General features: G+C 28.1%; 2 protein-coding genes across 3 annotated transcripts; one reads left to right on the forward strand and one right to left on the reverse strand.

Annotated features, from left to right (window-relative positions):
* Positions 1-2,803: 2,803 nt before the first annotated feature.
* LOC137828032 (protein HOTHEAD) lies at positions 2,804-6,359 on the reverse strand. Of its 2 annotated transcripts, XM_068634430.2 has the most exons (5): positions 5,733-6,359; positions 4,856-5,500; positions 4,030-4,427; positions 3,103-3,653; positions 2,804-2,997 (listed from the first exon to the last, which is right to left on the reverse strand). In XM_068634430.2, exons 1-5 carry the CDS (start codon positions 5,812-5,814, stop codon positions 2,931-2,933), a joined length of 1,743 nt encoding a protein of 580 aa, XP_068490531.1. In that variant the 5' UTR covers positions 5,815-6,359; the 3' UTR covers positions 2,804-2,930. The 2 variants fall into 2 exon arrangements, with proteins under 2 accessions (XP_068490531.1, XP_090161101.1); XM_090304975.1 differs by lacking the exon at positions 2,804-2,997 and having other exon boundaries at positions 3,099-3,653; positions 5,733-6,256.
* A 10,870-nt stretch (positions 6,360-17,229) lies between these two features.
* Positions 17,230-17,990, forward strand: LOC137828024 (uncharacterized). The gene has a single exon (XM_068634423.2). It carries the CDS (start codon positions 17,467-17,469, stop codon positions 17,779-17,781), a length of 315 nt encoding a protein of 104 aa, XP_068490524.1. The 5' UTR covers positions 17,230-17,466; the 3' UTR covers positions 17,782-17,990.
* Positions 17,991-18,799: the final 809 nt, after the last annotated feature.

The following is an 18,799-nucleotide window of genomic DNA, read 5'->3' on the forward strand; positions in this document are numbered from 1 at the left end:
TGAATGAAAAGAGATGTAGCTCAATATGTCACTTCTTAGTTGACTTGTGAGAGAGCTAATATTAAACAACAAAGACCTTAAGGGATGTTACAACAATTATATATTCCAGACTTGAAATGAGATAACATAGTTATGGATTTTGTTACTCATTTACCTAAAATTGTGAGATGTCATAATTTGTGTGGATCATTGTTGATAGATTGATAAAGATTGTTCACTTTTTACTTATGAATATGAGGATTTCTATGCATAAACTTATTCAGTTACATATTAGAGATATTCTATAGTTGCATAATATACCTTTCAAGACAATCTTCAACAAAGATTTTAGATTCATATTTAGGTTTTGCCAAACATTGCAAGAATATTGAGGGAGCACTACAAAAAATATGTTTATTAGCATGGGTCAAAAAGGGACACTAGCTATAATAAATGGACACAAAAGTGTAGTTATTATTAAAATTTGGAAGCTAATATGCTCGACATAAAAATAGTGGCGGGTGTGTGGGACACAAGTGGTGTGTTTTTTGCGTAAGCCTAGCCTACATGCTCCCCACACAAAATTATATTTATATTATTTATTTAAAGAAGCGTGGGCTTAGCCTAGATGTTGCCCTCACAAAATTATATTTTATATTGTTTATTCAAAGAAGCGTGGGCTTAGTCAACGGATTGGCCACACAATTTTTAATCAAGCGTGGGCTTAACCTTCATAATTTTATTACATATTTAAATTTAATTTAAATATATATATATATATATATATATATTATGTTTGCGTGGGCTTAACCTGCAAAATTTTAAATTTTTATTATTATTTATTATTTATAGTTTCAGTTGTGACCATTTGACCTACACAATTTTTTTTATTTTTTTTAGTTTATCTCCATATAACTCACGCTTACCCACGCTTTATTTTTTTTATTTTTTAATAATAAAGGCTTAGTGGACACTATTTAGGGTTCCTAGCATCACTTCACTTTCTTTTGGAGCTAATTTTACTTTTTGGTGTAGTGGACTAAAGTCAAACTCAATCAAGCCTATTATCCTCAAACAAATGGTCAGTTTGAGATGATTGCGACTTTGGAAGATTTTTTAAAAACTTATGTTATAGATTAATTAGATAATTGGTATGAGATTTTATCCTTGGTGAAATTCACACATAGCAGCAACTAACATTCCAATCTTGATATGACACTATATGAAGCTCTTTGCAAAAGAAAATGCAAAATTGTACAATAAATTGTTGTATGATTAGAATTATTGGAAGAGACAACAAATAAAGTTAAACAAATAAAAATATCATTGAATTGCAAAAAAAAAAATGCTAATTAAAAAAAATCATATTTTTTTAATGATATGTCTATATAGTTAATAAAACTATTGTATTACTTTGAGAATTTGGTATGGATGATATTGTGTTTTTGTTTAACTTTGTACATCCTGTGTAATTTCTTAATAATATATAATTTTTACTTTTTTTTAAAAAAGAATAGAAAAAAAAATTCTCTTAACAAGGACAAGCGAGCACATGCAAGTTTTAAACATAGAATTTTATTAAATACTTGAAAGGAAAAAGATTATTGTGTATAATGATCCTATTCTACTTTTGTAAAATTAACTCTTCTAAAAAAATATCTGATCTCTACCAAAAGCTCAAAAACCTTATCAGAGTAAAATTCACATTATTTGCTTCCCTTTACTTTTGTTTCCACTGAAGATAGTCTCCCTCATTCTTCCGGAAATTAATTTCTTTTGAATTATGGAGATCACCGAGTACGTTTATCTCTACGTTATGTTCTACAGATGAACAGTAAAAAAACACATGTAACTATACACTATATTGAACTGTTACATTATTGTTTTCCTTAAAAAAAAAGAACTCGTGGAATTAAAGAAGAAGAAGATGAAGTCATTTGTTTGATCCCTTGCATACTACTTCAGTGCTTCTCTTCAATGGAGTGAATGATCATATGCACTGAATAGCATAGAAGATTACATATTAAGCTAAAGCAGCAACAGGGCAACTCTCCTTTGGCAAGATATTTCATGAAGTGGTCATGTCATTTCCTGCCAACAAAGAGAAGCCCTATAACTGGTTTGCTTATTGACTATAATATCTTGTGCAGCTAGTTACTGCTGTTGCACACAACAACGTTTCATGAACATGACAATTTATAATCTCAGGACATGGGATAAACTAATACTCAAAAGCATATGCTTGAGGGTTATGCTGTGAATATTCTTCAAGGGATTTGAGGGTGATTTCCCTTCATGAGCAACAAGTCATTCTCTTTCTCTATCTCACCTGCTTTTGAGAACTAATGGGGGAAGTTGGTGAAAGTTAGATGCTTCCTCCATTTCATGAAGGTGCCATGGGGTTGGGGTACCAGATGTTGCAGAGGATATGCTCATGTCTTATTCTGTTATTAAAACTATGTTGTCTGTGTGCAGCAGTTTGTTTTGTAGCGTTTATTAGTCCAACATGTGTCCTTTGAAATCAATATAGTGGTTATCTTTACTTGGACCATAAAGATTAACTGAATTTTTCGGAGATTTTTTTAGGGATGATAAATCTTGCAATTCTGACTTCATTTTCCAGATTTATGACTTTGAATTTAGTTTTTGGTTTTAGACACTCAATGTTTGAGTCTGCATCCAACATCATTAATACAAGTTGAACGAGGTGAACCAATTTAAAGAGAAAAAACCTTTTCAAAGAATATGTACTTATTTGCATAAATCTTGATGTTATTTTATAACAATATTATTTGCATATGTACTGAATAACAATATTATCATATAAAAGAAAGAACAAGTGCAAATATTCTCCTATAAACAGATACAGCATTGAGAAGAAGAAAAATAGGTCTAAGTGACAACCCAAATATTACACAGCAAACTGATATGAAACAACAGAAAATATGCACTCAATTGATCCCTTCACTTTTGTGTCCACTGAAGAATCTTTTATTTATAATTTTTTCTCCCATATACCTGTATCAAATTAATAAAAAGAATTATTATTGTTATTATTATTATTATTATTATCAAAATCAAATCACAACATCTATATATTAAAATATTCCAATTAATGTTTACCTTCCAAGCATCATTACAGTGGCTTGAGGATTAGTCCCAGGTGTTCGATAAAAGGTGGATCCATCAATTACCCTCAGAGCTTCGACCCCAATAACCTTATAATTATGATCAACAACTTTACGAGGGGGGCACCCTCCATGGTAATGCCAAATTGTAAGCACAGTGTCTATGCAATACTGTTCTAAAGAATAAGCAGCATTAACATGTTTTGGCCTCAAGTTCATTGGTATCAGCAACATCAAGTCTATTAGAGCTTGGACTGAAAGGTTGGGGTACCGGAACTTTGATAATGCTTTGGAGTTTATCACAGCAATGATGGTTTTCATGCCTTCAACACAGATTCTCAAGTCCTCTGGATCCTTGAAATAGTTAAAGGTAACTGATGGATTATCATTGGGATTTGTGGTTCTGAGCTCCAAATGACCTTTGGATCGTGGTCCCGTGATCTTTTCAACTATGATTCCTCCTTTCAGAGTTGGATTGCTTAAATATCTAACGAAATCTGCAACACTCTGCTTGTTTTCTGAGGAAAACGTCGAAGGCTGACCAGACTTCAAATCAGAACAAATTTCAGTATATATCACCCTTATTAGTAAAAATTCAAATTTTGCAACCTTCACACATTAAAAAGTTTAAAATGAAAACAACATCTAAAACTATGTAAAACTGAAAAACAATGAAAGTGATGGAAATAAAACTGGCTAAACACATTTTGCCTGACACTGCTTTGAAATTATGAGCAAACATAACCTGTTATGTGTTTCATTGTCACCAGCGATTAATTTTGAATCTTCTGTTCATTTGATTAAAGAAATTCATAATAAGAAGGTAAATTTTTTTCATTTCTTTTTGAATCTTTTAACTCGGAATTCCATTTGAACAAATTTATCAACAGAGCTCAAATCAAGCAGCATATGGGATACTAACCTGGTTTGACACAAATTCAAAAATGTTTTGAAGCCTTTCAGACCAAGAATTGCCCAAACTTAATCCACTGCCGGTTTCAATGTAGCTACCAAACTTTGTGATGCCGACTGTTTGGACCAGAGAGAGTTCAACAGGCAAAGGGGAAGGAACCACTAGAACGTTCATTGGATTATCTGCTATCTCTTGACCCACCCAAGGCTGATCCAAAACCACCGTGATTCCATGAGCCTGCAGATGTCTAGCAGGCCCAATCCCACTCAGCATCAGCAACTGTGGACTCCCAATTGCCCCAGCTGATAAGATTATCTCATTCTTTCCATTTGTGTTCAAGTATGCTCTATGCATCACTCCCAATGCATCTCTGAATATTACTCCATAAGCTTCTGGTCTTCTTTTTCCTATAAAAAAGCATTCAAAATCCATTGTCATCAGTCTTACTACAATATGGAAAACAAGGAAGCCAAGTTTGTTAAATTTCATCACAAAATCAATTCACCTTAAAATAAAATAGTCTAATAAATATACAAGCAGCACCCAATAAAAATTGAAGCAAGTGGTGTAGAACTGTACAAACTGTGAATTTCAAAAAATATTATTGTAAGTATTCAAGATAGGTTAAAAATCAAAATTTTGCTAACTGCTTATGAAATTATGAATTAGTACTTAATATAAAGTAATAACCAATTTTCTTCCATGAATGAAAATAATATATACACACCTCATTTTTGACAAAGTTAGAAACAAAAACTTACAAAAAGTTGAAACTGATGATATGATTTTAATTTATAAAAAAATAATTCATTTTATGCTATATTCTTCTCCTTACCTGTGTTATACTTAAATAGTATCTTCTGCACTGTGGCATGGAGATAGACAGAAATTCTCTTGGGATCAGCATACTCTAACAAATCAGCTGCAGTGTGCCTGTTACCCTTGTTGTCAAAAATTGTCCCTCCAATCTTAGTCCCATTTAAGTGATCATAAGTAAAATCATTATAAGGCAACACACCTACTTCCAGCAACCCATCCCTCACTGCTGACTGCCACTGCAGCATAGGGGGCTCAAAAACCACCTTTCTTTCAACCCATTTATAAGATTCCTCAGCCAAAGATTCATTCCAACCAGAAGTCCTTATGTACTCAGAGCTAGCCCTTGAATAGAACCCAGCATTCAAGACAGAGCCACCACCCAGAACACGAGCCCTGGCATTGAGGACCCCATCAGTGGATATGAACGGTTGGGAAAATGATGAAGGGCTTATGTCAGCGAGGGAATTGACAAAGTTCTTTATGTTGATTCGCTCAGGGTTTGTGTAAGGAGAACCACCCCTTTCAAGGACTAAAACTCTTGCACCTTGCGAGAGAGTTGCTGCGAGGGGACACCCACTTGTTCCTCCACCAATGACAATGTAATCATAAGACAAGATTGGTGGAGCAGACGTTGCTTCTCTTACAAATGCATACTTTGAAGCTGCATGAACATATATGAAATATCAAGGAAATGAATGAACTGAAAAGAGTTCCAAAGAGACACTACAACAACCATCAAGCAAACCAACTAAACAAAAGAAACCTACTTGTTCTCATTTTTCTATTTTCAATTCATTGATGAAAACAAACTAATAGTAAAATCAACTTTGTAACAATATGGAACTCCAAAAAAATTTGAAAATGAAAAGTCGTACTTCACAACAAAGCATTACCTTGATGAGAATGAGATAAACCAGAAAGGAATGTGCACTCAACAAGAAATGCCCATATAAATTTCTCCAACATCCAACCCATTGATGTGTATCTTCACTTGTTAGGAACATGGAAGATCTTCTGGACTTTCCAAAGAGTTGAAACCCTTCTTATTATAATCAGAAAATTAAAGACACCATGCATGCACTACCCTTTGCTCTTGTCGGTTCAACCACATCCAATTTGTGTCTCATTCCATACAAAGATCAAGTGTTCTTGAAATTGTGAAAATGCATGAAGTGTGACAGGGACATCTGTGAGATCTTATATATAAATTCTCCTATAAACTACACGTCAAAATAATTTGTGGTTAACCAAAATATTAACAGCCTACTTCATTGTTGTATATATCACAATCATAAAAAAACTTTATATAAACTCTCAAGATTAGATAGGGATAAAAACGCGAGAAATGAAAGTGTTTAGGATATCCAACAGTGTTTCATATATAAGTAATTGAAATAACCTTTCTTATAAATTAGTTAACCTACATTCACCCACGTTCTAAATATATAATGTCCATATCTATGAAACTCTTTTCTACAGCAAAACAAACTCACTTGAACTATCTTAACTTGTTTAGGTGTGATTGCTACTCTCTTCTAAAACCATACATCAAACAATCTGTTTACGTGCTGAGAAAAAAAAAACAATTTGTTTACGTGTTTGGGTGTGATTGCTAAAAAAAATCATGTATATACAACTTTAAAATAATGTCCATATCTGTGAAACTCTTCTATAGCAAAAACAAAACTTCACTTAAACTTTCTTTACGTGTTTGGGTGTGATTGCTCTCTTCTATAAGACCAATACATCAAGCCATCCATGAAATAAAATTTCTAACATTAAATACTAATAATTTAGAGATAAAAATAATTAGTCACTATATTAACTAAATTAGATATTATTTTAGAGACTAAAAATTATTAGTATATAAAGTGGTTTTTATTATTAATAAAAAATTATAAAATAGTTTATAAACTGATATTTAAATTAACTATCAAAATTTTAATCACTAATATTTTAATTTTAAATTAGTGTCTAAGAGACTATGTAGCACAGATACATATACAGACACTGACACGGATACGGATACATAGATACGTATAATCTCTAAAATGTAGGACACGGGGACATGGATCTATATATTATATAATTTTGAATTATATAAATTGAAAATAAATATTTATGTGCAAAAATATATTTCAGATTCTTTTGGGAGCAAGAAAGATATTTTTCATGACCGGGTCAAAAGAATTTGTTCCTTATTTTTATAATCATAATAAAAATTTATATAATAAATTTGAGTTTTTAGAAAATTATTGTATTTATACCTTTTAAAATTGTGTTAGAACCGTGCTAGAATTTTCAAAAATCCAACAAATATTTTTTGAATTGAACACTTCACCGATAAGTGTCCTACGAGTGTCGACACCGTGTGTCCGACACGGATACACCATTTAAGAGAAGTGTCTGAGTCTCATAACTAAGAGACTAATATAATTTTTAATAAAATATAAAATAGTTAATAGCTAAAATTTTGATAATTAATGGTTAAATAACAATTTAAAAATTATTTTATAAGTTTTTATTAATAATAAAAATTACTTTAAATATAAATAATTTTTTAATTTATAAATTGATCTTTAATTTAATTAATATAATAACTAATTATTTTGATATTTAAAATTAATTATTGTGAGTTATGTTTCTTTACCTTATCTAATGAAAATCTCACTCCATTTCTCTCTATCCCAATAATCTTGTTATCCTTTTGTCTCAACTTTCACCTTCCTACAATATTAATAATGAGATCAGTTACTGATTTTAGTAATATTATTGTTTCACGCTTCAATTTTTTTCATGATAAAATTTTGAATAAAGAAGTTATTTATATCAATATATCAAGTTGGTACTTTATACTATAAATGTACCTATAGTAAATTTAAAAATTTAAAGAAATGTCAAGTGTGAAGAAAGGACGTTTTATGTCAATTTGTTATCCTTGACACGTTGCAGTATGTTTTATGGGGCGGGTAGGATTTTTTTTAGTGGTTCATGGATGTGACGTAGATATTCCAATTTTGGGAGGTATGCATTGTAGCTAAAAAAAAATTCTTAGACATTATTTTTGTTTTTTTTTCATTTAGAAACACAAGTTTAAAATAATTTTTTTAAGGATTAAAACATTTTTAAATGTTTTAATTTATTCATTAATGATAAAAAAATGTGTGAAGAAAGGATGTATCCAATATTCTAAAATTGTTGATTTTATCACATAAATTTCTATAGTTTACTTTATTATAAATCATAAAAAATTTAAAGGAATATGAAGTATTTACTGTTTCTTAGTTTTTTTTATCATCAAGAAAAAATAAATAAGTAAGAATCACTTTAAGAGTGGTTCAACTTGTACAAAACTGAACCTTCCCTGCTGAAAACTTACCACAGACATCTTACTAAAGCAACTAAAAATCAAGTCAACTAACCAAAATAAATACAACTAAAAAACAATCTAGCACCTCAACCCAACCTTCTAAAAAAAGTCTAGAGTTTCAAAGTCTCTTGATCATATACATAATCAAGGCACTAATCAGAATAAGAAAAAAATGCAAAGACAATTTTAGTGGTAACCCAAGACCATACATTTAATTGAACCAAGGAAAATATTTCAGAATGATCAATCACTCCGCCTTTAAAAATGTGTTTATTCCTATGTCTCCAAATCTCACTAAAAATGCAATCCAAACACTTTCCCATACACAATTGACATAAATAGGTACATTAATAAGTTTGAAATGTTGAAACTGTGAAAAAGGATCATGATCTCACACCAATCCTAACCAAGCATAACATTAGTTTCAAATGAGTCAGACATTTCAATAAACAAAAAAAATATGTGTTTCTACTTCCACCCCACAAGAACAACATATGTTGCTAACGACTACTACAAATTTTTAAATTGAAAATAGTAATAAAGAGATATATCGTTGTTTCATGCTTCATGTTGTGCATTTTGATAAAGAAGTTGATGTTATTCCTATTCAATATATGAAGTTGTTGAGACATTTGTTAAGAATGAAGTATTATGTTACGACTATTAGATACATGAAAGATTCGTCTCACATTTTATGGCATCTCACATGCATATCATAGTGTTTTATTTGTGCAATCATCTCTTTTTGCAATCATCAAAATATTTTATCAATGGATCGATCCAATTAAAGAAGGATGAGGATTTTTAAAAACGTCACTATATTGATTTTCACTTTATTCAATTTTTTCAATTTTCACTTTATTCAAAGTTCTTGAAGAAATACTAGCATAAATTCAACTATTCAATTTTTTATTAGATAGTTTTTAATTTTAATAATACTAAAAAATTATAAAATAATTCATTAGAATTACATATAAATTATAGATATTATTTTTAATAAAATTATATATATATAGACATATACACAAAACTATTTATGTTTGATTTTTTTATTTTTTTTTAAAGTAGTTTTTTGTTGGTAGAGTTTGAGTTTATAGAGTTGTCGAAAAGTAGTTTATTTTGGAGAAATCGGATTGTGAGAATGGTGTGGTGTTAGAGATTTGAGAGTTGAGTTTGTGTCAGTAGTGGTGTTAGAGAGGAAAAGTAGTGGGGTGATTTTGTGATAGTGTGCATTGAGATGTGAGGTTTTGTTTGGATGAGGTAATAATCTAAACATGTCGATCGAGGTAAAGTTTATAACTTTTGATTTTATTTGGTGTTATACTGTATATTCATCCATTATGTCAATTTTTACTAATATGAAAGGTTATTATAAGTATAGCTGATTTAGGTTTCTTTGGATTTTTACTTGTTTCCTTTATTTCCACTAACATGGAAGAGTCTATGAAATAAAATTATGAATGGTAAGTTTTGAGTACTTAAAGGACTTGGATGCAAAACAATAAATAATACAGTTTTCATCGATCCTTAGAATAAAATATTGGTGAAAAGTTTATCACTTAGGAGGAAGAGTAAATTTATATTTGAGATCATGACACCACCTTCAATCTAAAATATTAAGGTTAAATGTTTGTGGGTCTTTGATTATTGTTGTTCCTCAATTAAATTAAAAAAAAATAGTGTAGATTGCCTAACATAATACTAGACCATCTTACACAAAATGATACTATAAATAAGGTTAGTAAACTCTAAGTTGGCTTCCAATAAATTCAAATGTGAATCACGTCAAACTGTGTTTACAACTTTTCTGCAAACAAAAGTTAGCAATAACAATAAAGTAAATGAGGGTTTGTGATTGTTAACCGGAAATATAATATACTATAGAAAAATGATAAAGATAACATATTGACTCTCAAGTTCATTCAAGTAAATTCTTCATCGGTTGATTCATAAGTGCCAGATTTTAGTAATATTTCATATTAAAATACAAGCACTTGTTGATATTAATTAATAAAATAATCCATAATTTATGAATTTATACATTCTTTTTACATATTTTTTTATTTTAATTTGAATAAGAATTATTTATTCCAAATTTTGTGTTAATTTCATGATTCTAGGAAAGAATGAAGATGATTGAGCAGAAGGAAAATATATAAAGCCAACAAGGGAAAGTTGGAACGCATCAACATTCACCCAAGCTCGCCCAAACTCGCCTAAGCCAGACGCCCTAGAGGATCTCGCCCAAGCAAACTCAATCTCGCCCAGGCGAGATCGCTCCAATGACGTTGGGTATTTTTTTGTGCAACTTGCCCATGTGAGTCCAATAACGCCCAGGAGAGAAGTCACTTAATCCAAGTTCAACTAGTTTAAATATGAGGCTTAAGGCACAACCCTAGGTATCATTGAGAGGAAAACACCATTGAGTGGATTGAAATCTAATCGAGAGAAAAGGAGGTATTAGAAACCCTATAGGAGGCAGTCATTAAGGAGAAATATTTTGAATCTTCTTTTCTTGCTCTCCCTGTTTGTAACAACCAACATGTGTGGTTAATTCTACACTTTGGGATTGAGAGTAATATGTTCAAACTCTTATTTATTGACTTTTTCATAAGACACTACAACGATAAAACTAACCACGTTTTGTTTTCTGCCGTTTAGATATCCACTTGGCGTTGTTGTTTATTTCTTCATTGTTTTCCCTCTAAATCTTTTTTATTTATTTATTAAAGACTCAAATGATTGTTTTATAAATATTAACCATTCGCCACTTCTTTTGTGTCTTCAAAAATAATTTTTTTAAGCATTTAAAACTAAAAAAAGATAAATATTTTGTTAAGCTTATTACATGTTTCTATTTTGTTTCCAGGTTTCTTGGATACGAAAGTGTAGAAGTCATTAATCCAAATGAGTAAAGAAGACCACAGGAGAAAACACAAAAAGAAAATAAAAATAAAAGTGTTTATTTATTAAAAGAAAGAGATGGTTACTAAAAGATGATGCATTTGTGTTTGTTCTATGTAAAACTAATGGTGACACTCAAGTTATTAAAATATTTTAAATCTTATATTAAATGTATAATAGATACATATAATTCTTTTTATTTATTTTTTAATATTAAACATAATTATATATAAATAAAAAAATCCAGATAAATATTAATTGTGTTTTCTCTAGTTATTTATAATATTTTTGACTTTCCTTTCTCCATTTCTTTTTCTTAATTCAAAATTTCTTTTTTTCTTTTCATTTTGTTGTTACTCTTGACGAACAGCTTCTGTGAACATCAGAGTGTCACGTCTAACCTACCCATATTACTGAACTCTCCCACAACTTCCTGAATTTCAAAAGCATTGAAGATTTCCACACTTGTCCCCAAATCAATCTTTTCTTCTGCCTCATCATATTCAACCCTAAGACTCATTTATAATCATGTGGTTTAGAATTTAGATTTTAATAATACTACAACTTCACTTAATCTCAATTAATTTTAAGATAAATCTAACACATAAAAATTTAAAAATGACTTTGTCAAACTCTCCCACACACTAGACCAAGTCTGCCAACCCCTCAGATGATCTCTGTGGTTGAAAACTTCAACTGCAACCATCTCCGCCGTACAAATTACTCTTAATACATAAAACTAAAATAAGTTTACAATTTTATAAAAAAAATAATTAACATATATAGTATATATTAACATACTGTGGTTATTTACTTCTTCTTTTTTTAAATTATTAATAAAATCGTATATATTTTACGCTTATAAATTCAATAATTGGCATAGCAGGATAAATTCCATGAGATTGTGCAAACCAAGTTATTCTCGCATGTAAAATATTATATCTTTTAAGAGTATTTTATATGCTTCTTTGACTCAACATTTTTTCATTTTTACAAAATTGTTACAGACTTAAATCTAAATAAAATAAGCGGTGAGACTAATCCAAGAATTAAAAATCAAAGTCCATCTACTTTAATTAAATCAGCGGATGTTTCGTTATTTGCGTTCTCCATACAATCAATTCAATAACACAGAAAAGTATTAGAGATCCTCACTAGTTTTCTGGGATGGTGGAAAGTTGAATTCAGGTTAATCTTTGGTATAATTTCTAAACGTGACATTTTATTATATTTTTATATAATACTTTTTTTAAGTATGTTTTTTTATTATTGATTGAAATTTTAGTAAAATTACCTCTTTTCGAATTAAATTTTCTTTTGATTTTGTAATTTATAATAAACTATAATCAATACAAATATGTATTAAAAAAGTCACAAAAAATTGTCTTTTCAATTGTAAGACTAGTTAACTAAATTAGTTAAAGAAATAATATTTAGGGATGATAAATAAATTCATCTTCATCTTCATGGTATTATTTTAACATATTCCGCTCTTCATAAAAAAAACTTTTACATTAATCACATGCAATATAACTAATATTTAATATTTTAAATTGGGTATGAGAACATAATGCATATGTACATATCCACTTCGTTCAGTATCTCTTTCAATATTCGTTATTGTTTTAAATTATTGAAATATTCATAGTTTTTTCTCAAAAATATATATTCATTATTCTCTTTGGTGCTTAGTTTCATAATTCTTTTGTATTTCTCATTGCACAATTCTTTCTTATTCTCTCTATTGTTTGACTTTTATAAAATTGACAAAGTTCACTTAGATCTTCAAAGCTCCGATCATCACAATTTTGATTACCCATTTTTCCTCAATGCATTTCCGTTCAAATAATGTTTTTCATTTCAAGAAACACAACCTCAAATTCATTGAATCAATTAGTTTATAGGACATTTATTTAATTATTTGTACTTCTTTGTTTATTTGTGTTTATTGTTTATCTTTTCACATTTGGTATCAAGATGTGACTCTCAATTTCAAATGTCTATGGTGTAAACTCTTAATTTAGTAGATTCACGTTTAGGTGGCAAAGTAGGCATGAGACCATGTTAAAATTTGTACCATATTATTTGAATGACGTAAGTTTGTATCATATTATTTTAATTTATTCAATTAGAGACATTAATTAATTCCGTTGTGTGGGTAGATTTGAACATGGACCTGTTTGATTTGATATTTATGTAATTTTAATTTATTTATTGATATTTGATATTGAAAAAAAGAAAATATGTAGTTTGTATATTTTGTTACATTAACATATTGATAATGTCATATTTACTTATTTATTTAAAAGAATAAGTGTGACCTTTCTTAATTTAAATAATTTAATAAATGTTAATTTTTCTTCAACTTGTTTATTTTTATAAAACATAACATTTTATTAATCTTTATGTATGTAGATCAACAATCTATTGGATTTGTAACTGCAATTATACATTAACATATAGCATCTATATCCATATAAACATATTTCTCATGATTTTAACTCTTCCATTTTCTTTGGAGACCGTCCAGTTCAAAGGCACAGTGGACAATATATTGATGTGAATGGAAGTGGAAACACTATAAGAAAAACGCGAATTACATACAGATTATTACATACGGATCAAAATCCGTATAAATCCGTATGTATATTATATACGGATACGGATTATATCCGTATGTAATTTTTGACGCCATGGAGCGGGAATCAAAATCCGTATGTAAACTATCCGTATGTAAATATTAGCACCATAAAATAAAATTAGCAATGAATGGGATTCGAAGCCAAGTTCCTTCAGCAATCTTTCAACAACCAAGTAAAATTTAACCACTACACTAAGCAAATTCTTTAGTTTTATTATGATTTTTATTATACTTATTATTATTAATAATACTAACAATATTAATAATATTAATAATACTAACAATACTAACAATATTAATAATACTAACAATACTAACAATATTAATAATACTAATAATATTAATAATACTAACAATATTAATAATACTAACAATAATAATAATACTAACAATATTAATGATACTAAAAATATTAACATATGAATCACATTTAATTTATCTATAATCTACTTGAATCTAAACATAATTTATTATATTATCTATTAGTATGAATCAAATTTAATATATGTCATACTCATAGTCATCATATTACCTATTACATTAAAATCAGCTATCATATTAATTATTATTTTACGATCATATTGACTTAATTAAGTTCATTATAGGTAGTTGGTTTTACTTGTGTGTTATATATAGTAAAGAATATTGTCAACAAACAATATTATCTTTTAACATAAAATGATGACTTTTACATTAACTATTAATTAAATCTCTAATACAGATTACTAGTTAGCATATCATTATAGTTTAAACTATATTAATTATTCCATAAATCTATGTAAAAAGTTGTTACTAAATAACCCTTTCTACTAATATATAAATCATAATGACAAAGTGATTAAATAATTTATAATTTAAAATATTTTAAAAATTATACATTATATCAATTTTAATCTATGTAAGTAAATATTTGAAAATAAGATTTTTTTATCGACAAAGAATAAAAAAAATTAAACAAAACATTTTAAGGATATTTCAATCCTTATACAAGAATCTCAAATCAGAAAAGAAGTGTAACATACAAGCACCTATATAGCCATAAAGAAATATATTAATCAATATATATATGTATTTATAGTATTAAAGTTATATTAATATTATATAATTTCTTCCTTTTTCTCTCTATCTATCTATATCCGGATAAAAGTAATATTACTCAAGTCAAATAAAACTACTATACACACAATAAATATCTAAATGTATATTTATATCAAAATTAATATTAATAATATGAATATAATATTGATAATATGAATATAATATTAATAATATGAATATTAATACTAATAATATTAATACTAATAATATTAATAAATATTAATAATAATATGAATATTAATACTAATAATAATAATATTAATAATAATATTAATATTAATAATAATGTTAATAATAATATTAATAAATATTAATAATATGAATATAATGTTAATAATAATATTAATTATAACATTAATAAATATTAATAATATTAATAATAATATTAATAAATATTAATAATATGAATATAATGTTAATAATAATATTAATTATAACATTAATAAATATTAATAATATTAATAATAATATTAATAAATATTAATAATATGAATATAATGTTAATAATAATATTAATTATAACATTAATAAATATTAATAATAATAATAATAATATAAATATAATTTATTTTATTATTATTATTAATAATAATTATATTAATATGTATAAATTATATTAATATGTATAAATTATATTAATATGTATAAATTATATTAATATGTATAAATTATATTAATATGTATAAATTATATTAATATGTATAAATTATATTAATATGTATAAATTATATTAATATGTATAAATTATATTAATATGTATAAATTATATTAATATGTATAAATTATATTAATATGTATAAATTATATTAATATGTATAAGTATAATAAAAATGATAACATGACCAAAGAACTTGTCTGGTCTAGTGGTTAATGCTTCTCCGGATTATTGGATAGACTTGGGTTCGAATCCTGGCTGTTGCAGTTTTGCTTGTAACATTATTTGGGACTTCGGTTTGAGTTCCATCAGGGCAAAATGCCTCTAGGATTAATAAAAAATATAAATAGTGAAAAAATTAATTTACATAAACTACACTATCTCTATATTTATTAGTTATTCATACTTCAAATGGAAGAGTTGGTATTTTTCACAGGCAACTTTTTTTTCTTACATTTGCAAGAGTGCACCTTTGTTTTGTACGGTTTCCAACCCCATTTTATGGTAATGAAATTGTTGGAAGGAACACCCCTTTACCATTCAAATAAAAATGCAACAGTAGTTATTTCCATTGTTTGGGTTCAGAATCTTGATTTTCTACTACAGCTATGACGTATTCTTCAATGACCCATTCAAAGTCACCTAAATTTGTCTTAACCATACCTTAATACTATCAAAACCCCTTCTCAGCGATGCTTTAAAGACCAGAATATTCTTTATTGTCTGCTGATGGCTACGAAATTATTATTATTATTATTATTTATGGAGCCTTCTAAATTATTTTCCAAAACTAACTAGCTACCCATGTTATGTTGTTTATAGACTAAAGATTAATTATATAACGGTCACAAACCAATTTACTAGATCCCTAATTTAGTACATGCATTTGGAGAATTACATATCCTTAGCTGCATACTCAATTTTAGAGTGTATGGATTGGAAATAGTAGAAAAATAAGAATAAATATACCCCTTTTATTTATTTATAAAAATTGTTTAAGATTTCTTAACTTAAATTAATATTTTTAATAGAATTTTTGTGAGCTATTTGTTATATTTGAATTTGTCATTTCAATATTATTATATTTTATTCTTTATTATAACTAAACTTTTCCTCAATATTAATTAAATTTAGAATATAACTAAATAAGTGTTCTCTTAAATTTTAAAAATTATATAATTTTAAAGAAAAATACAAGTAAAAAGAACGGAGGATTAATAAGCAGTAACAAGATAAAGGAAGAAAAAAGAAGAAAAAAGTTTTTTTTATAGCAATAAAAAAAGAAAAATAAGTTATTTATTAAATACAATTTATTATCGTGTTCTCGTTCAACGACTCTCGGCACCTGCTATGCTATTGCGAGGAGCTGAAAATCAACAAATCTTACAGGTGGCAACAAAAAAAGAGTCCACGCGTCAAATATGTAGTTTACCCGACTACATTCTCTTACTCATAACAAATATTAATGGTGCATTAAATTTGTATTTATACAATATTTTAATATAAAATGGAAATAATTTGCAAAACAGAGGAAGAAACAGGGTTAATGATTTATTCTGTAAAATTATTCCGAGTAAATAAAAATAAGAAGAAAAAAGTGTTTTTTCACCCAACCTACAGTTACCAAACAGCATGGTCTTAGGTACCCTCTCATCTACTCCACAAATTTGAACCAAAGCCCCTATTAAAACCAAAGCTTTACGACACCATGATGAGAACTACTTGGTCATCACAAAAAACAGAAGTTAATTCAATCCCTACACGCCAAAACCCATGTCGTTGAACCCAACTTCCCCCAAGCCAAACGGCAAAGATACCAATACTACTTAAGCGTCATCATGATACTACCCAACCAATACACATTACATAACACCACTCTCATCTACCTATATATATATACTCAAACCTTCTTTATTCTAATCCATATTTCATCTCTTTTCATATTCAACACATCATAAGATGGGTTCCTCTGCTGCCACAAAAAACATTGCGGATTCAGCGTCGTGGTACTGTGGCATGATGCTGTTGGGCATGATACTGTTGGGGTCTGTAAGGGAAAGCGCGGTGGCCGGAGAAGTTGAGGCTATGAAAGGGAGCAACCTCCGTGAACGACCGTGTGATGAAATATACGTTGTCGGAGAAGGAGAGAGCTTGCACACCATCAGCGACAAGTGCAATGACCCGTTTATCGTGGAGCGGAACCCGCATATCCATGACTCCGATGATGTTTACCCTGGCCTTGTCATCAAAATCATCCCCATCCTTCAATACTGAGAAACCGTTCAAGAGCTACCTCCACCTTATTCCATTGCCACAACAACTGTGACTCATCTTCAAAGCCTTTTTTGCTCAAATCTTACATCTTTTTCAGTATAAAACCTGTCAAAACCCCTTTTAATCTTCTTCATTGTATAGATATTTACTCAAGAAAGAGGAAAAAGGAGAAAATTATATTCATAATTAATTGTAGCTTAGCTTCTTAATTCTTGTTTATGAGCTTCTCCGCTAATTTTACCTGCAGTGTTCACCAGATCCGTTTATCAATTGAACCTACGTCATGGTTCAACTCAGTTGTCACTTAAAAGCAATTTTTTAAAACGATACAAGTAAATGGATAGCTTTATTTAGGTTCAATTTGTCAAAATAATGTCAACAGTTGTTGGTTATATATGACATCTGTTTAAATTGTAATGGTAAGAATTGTGTCAATTCTTCAACACTGGATAAGGATGAACTAATTTTTTTTCCAACTTTTACTCATTACTTTTCCTTCTCAAATTGTTTATTATTTTAAAATATCAAGGAAAGCATCAATTACTTCTTTTCTTATGATATCTTCACTGAATAAAGAGGAAATTGCACTTCCCCTCATACTGGGGAAATAATATTAATATTTTATTTAATTTCAAATTTGACATTGATTTTTCTTGTTTTCCTTTTCAGTAAAATGACATCCGTGTATTCTTTAATTTTTAAATAGCTATTCATTTTGTTTATATTTTATATTTAAACAAAGTGATACCATTTTTTATGTTATTTAAAAATATTATACTGACCAAAATTTAAATAATAATAAAATATATATAATAATCAAAGAATTTTGACCAAAAAAATAATGCTTTTTATTTGTAAAATAAAGAAGACGAGTTATTATTATTTTGTTAAAAGTAATAGTGTATATATAAGTTAGATTGATGTAAGTGTGAGTGGTTTTTAATTAAAATTAATTTATGTATACATGTAAGGTTTCTTATGTAATTTTTCTAAATTTTATTTTTCATTTGTGTGCATT

The sequence above is a fragment of the Phaseolus vulgaris genome, chromosome 7 (assembly GCF_051622355.1).
Source record: "Phaseolus vulgaris cultivar YP4 chromosome 7, ASM5162235v1, whole genome shotgun sequence".
NCBI classification, from domain to species: domain Eukaryota; kingdom Viridiplantae; phylum Streptophyta; class Magnoliopsida; order Fabales; family Fabaceae; genus Phaseolus; species Phaseolus vulgaris.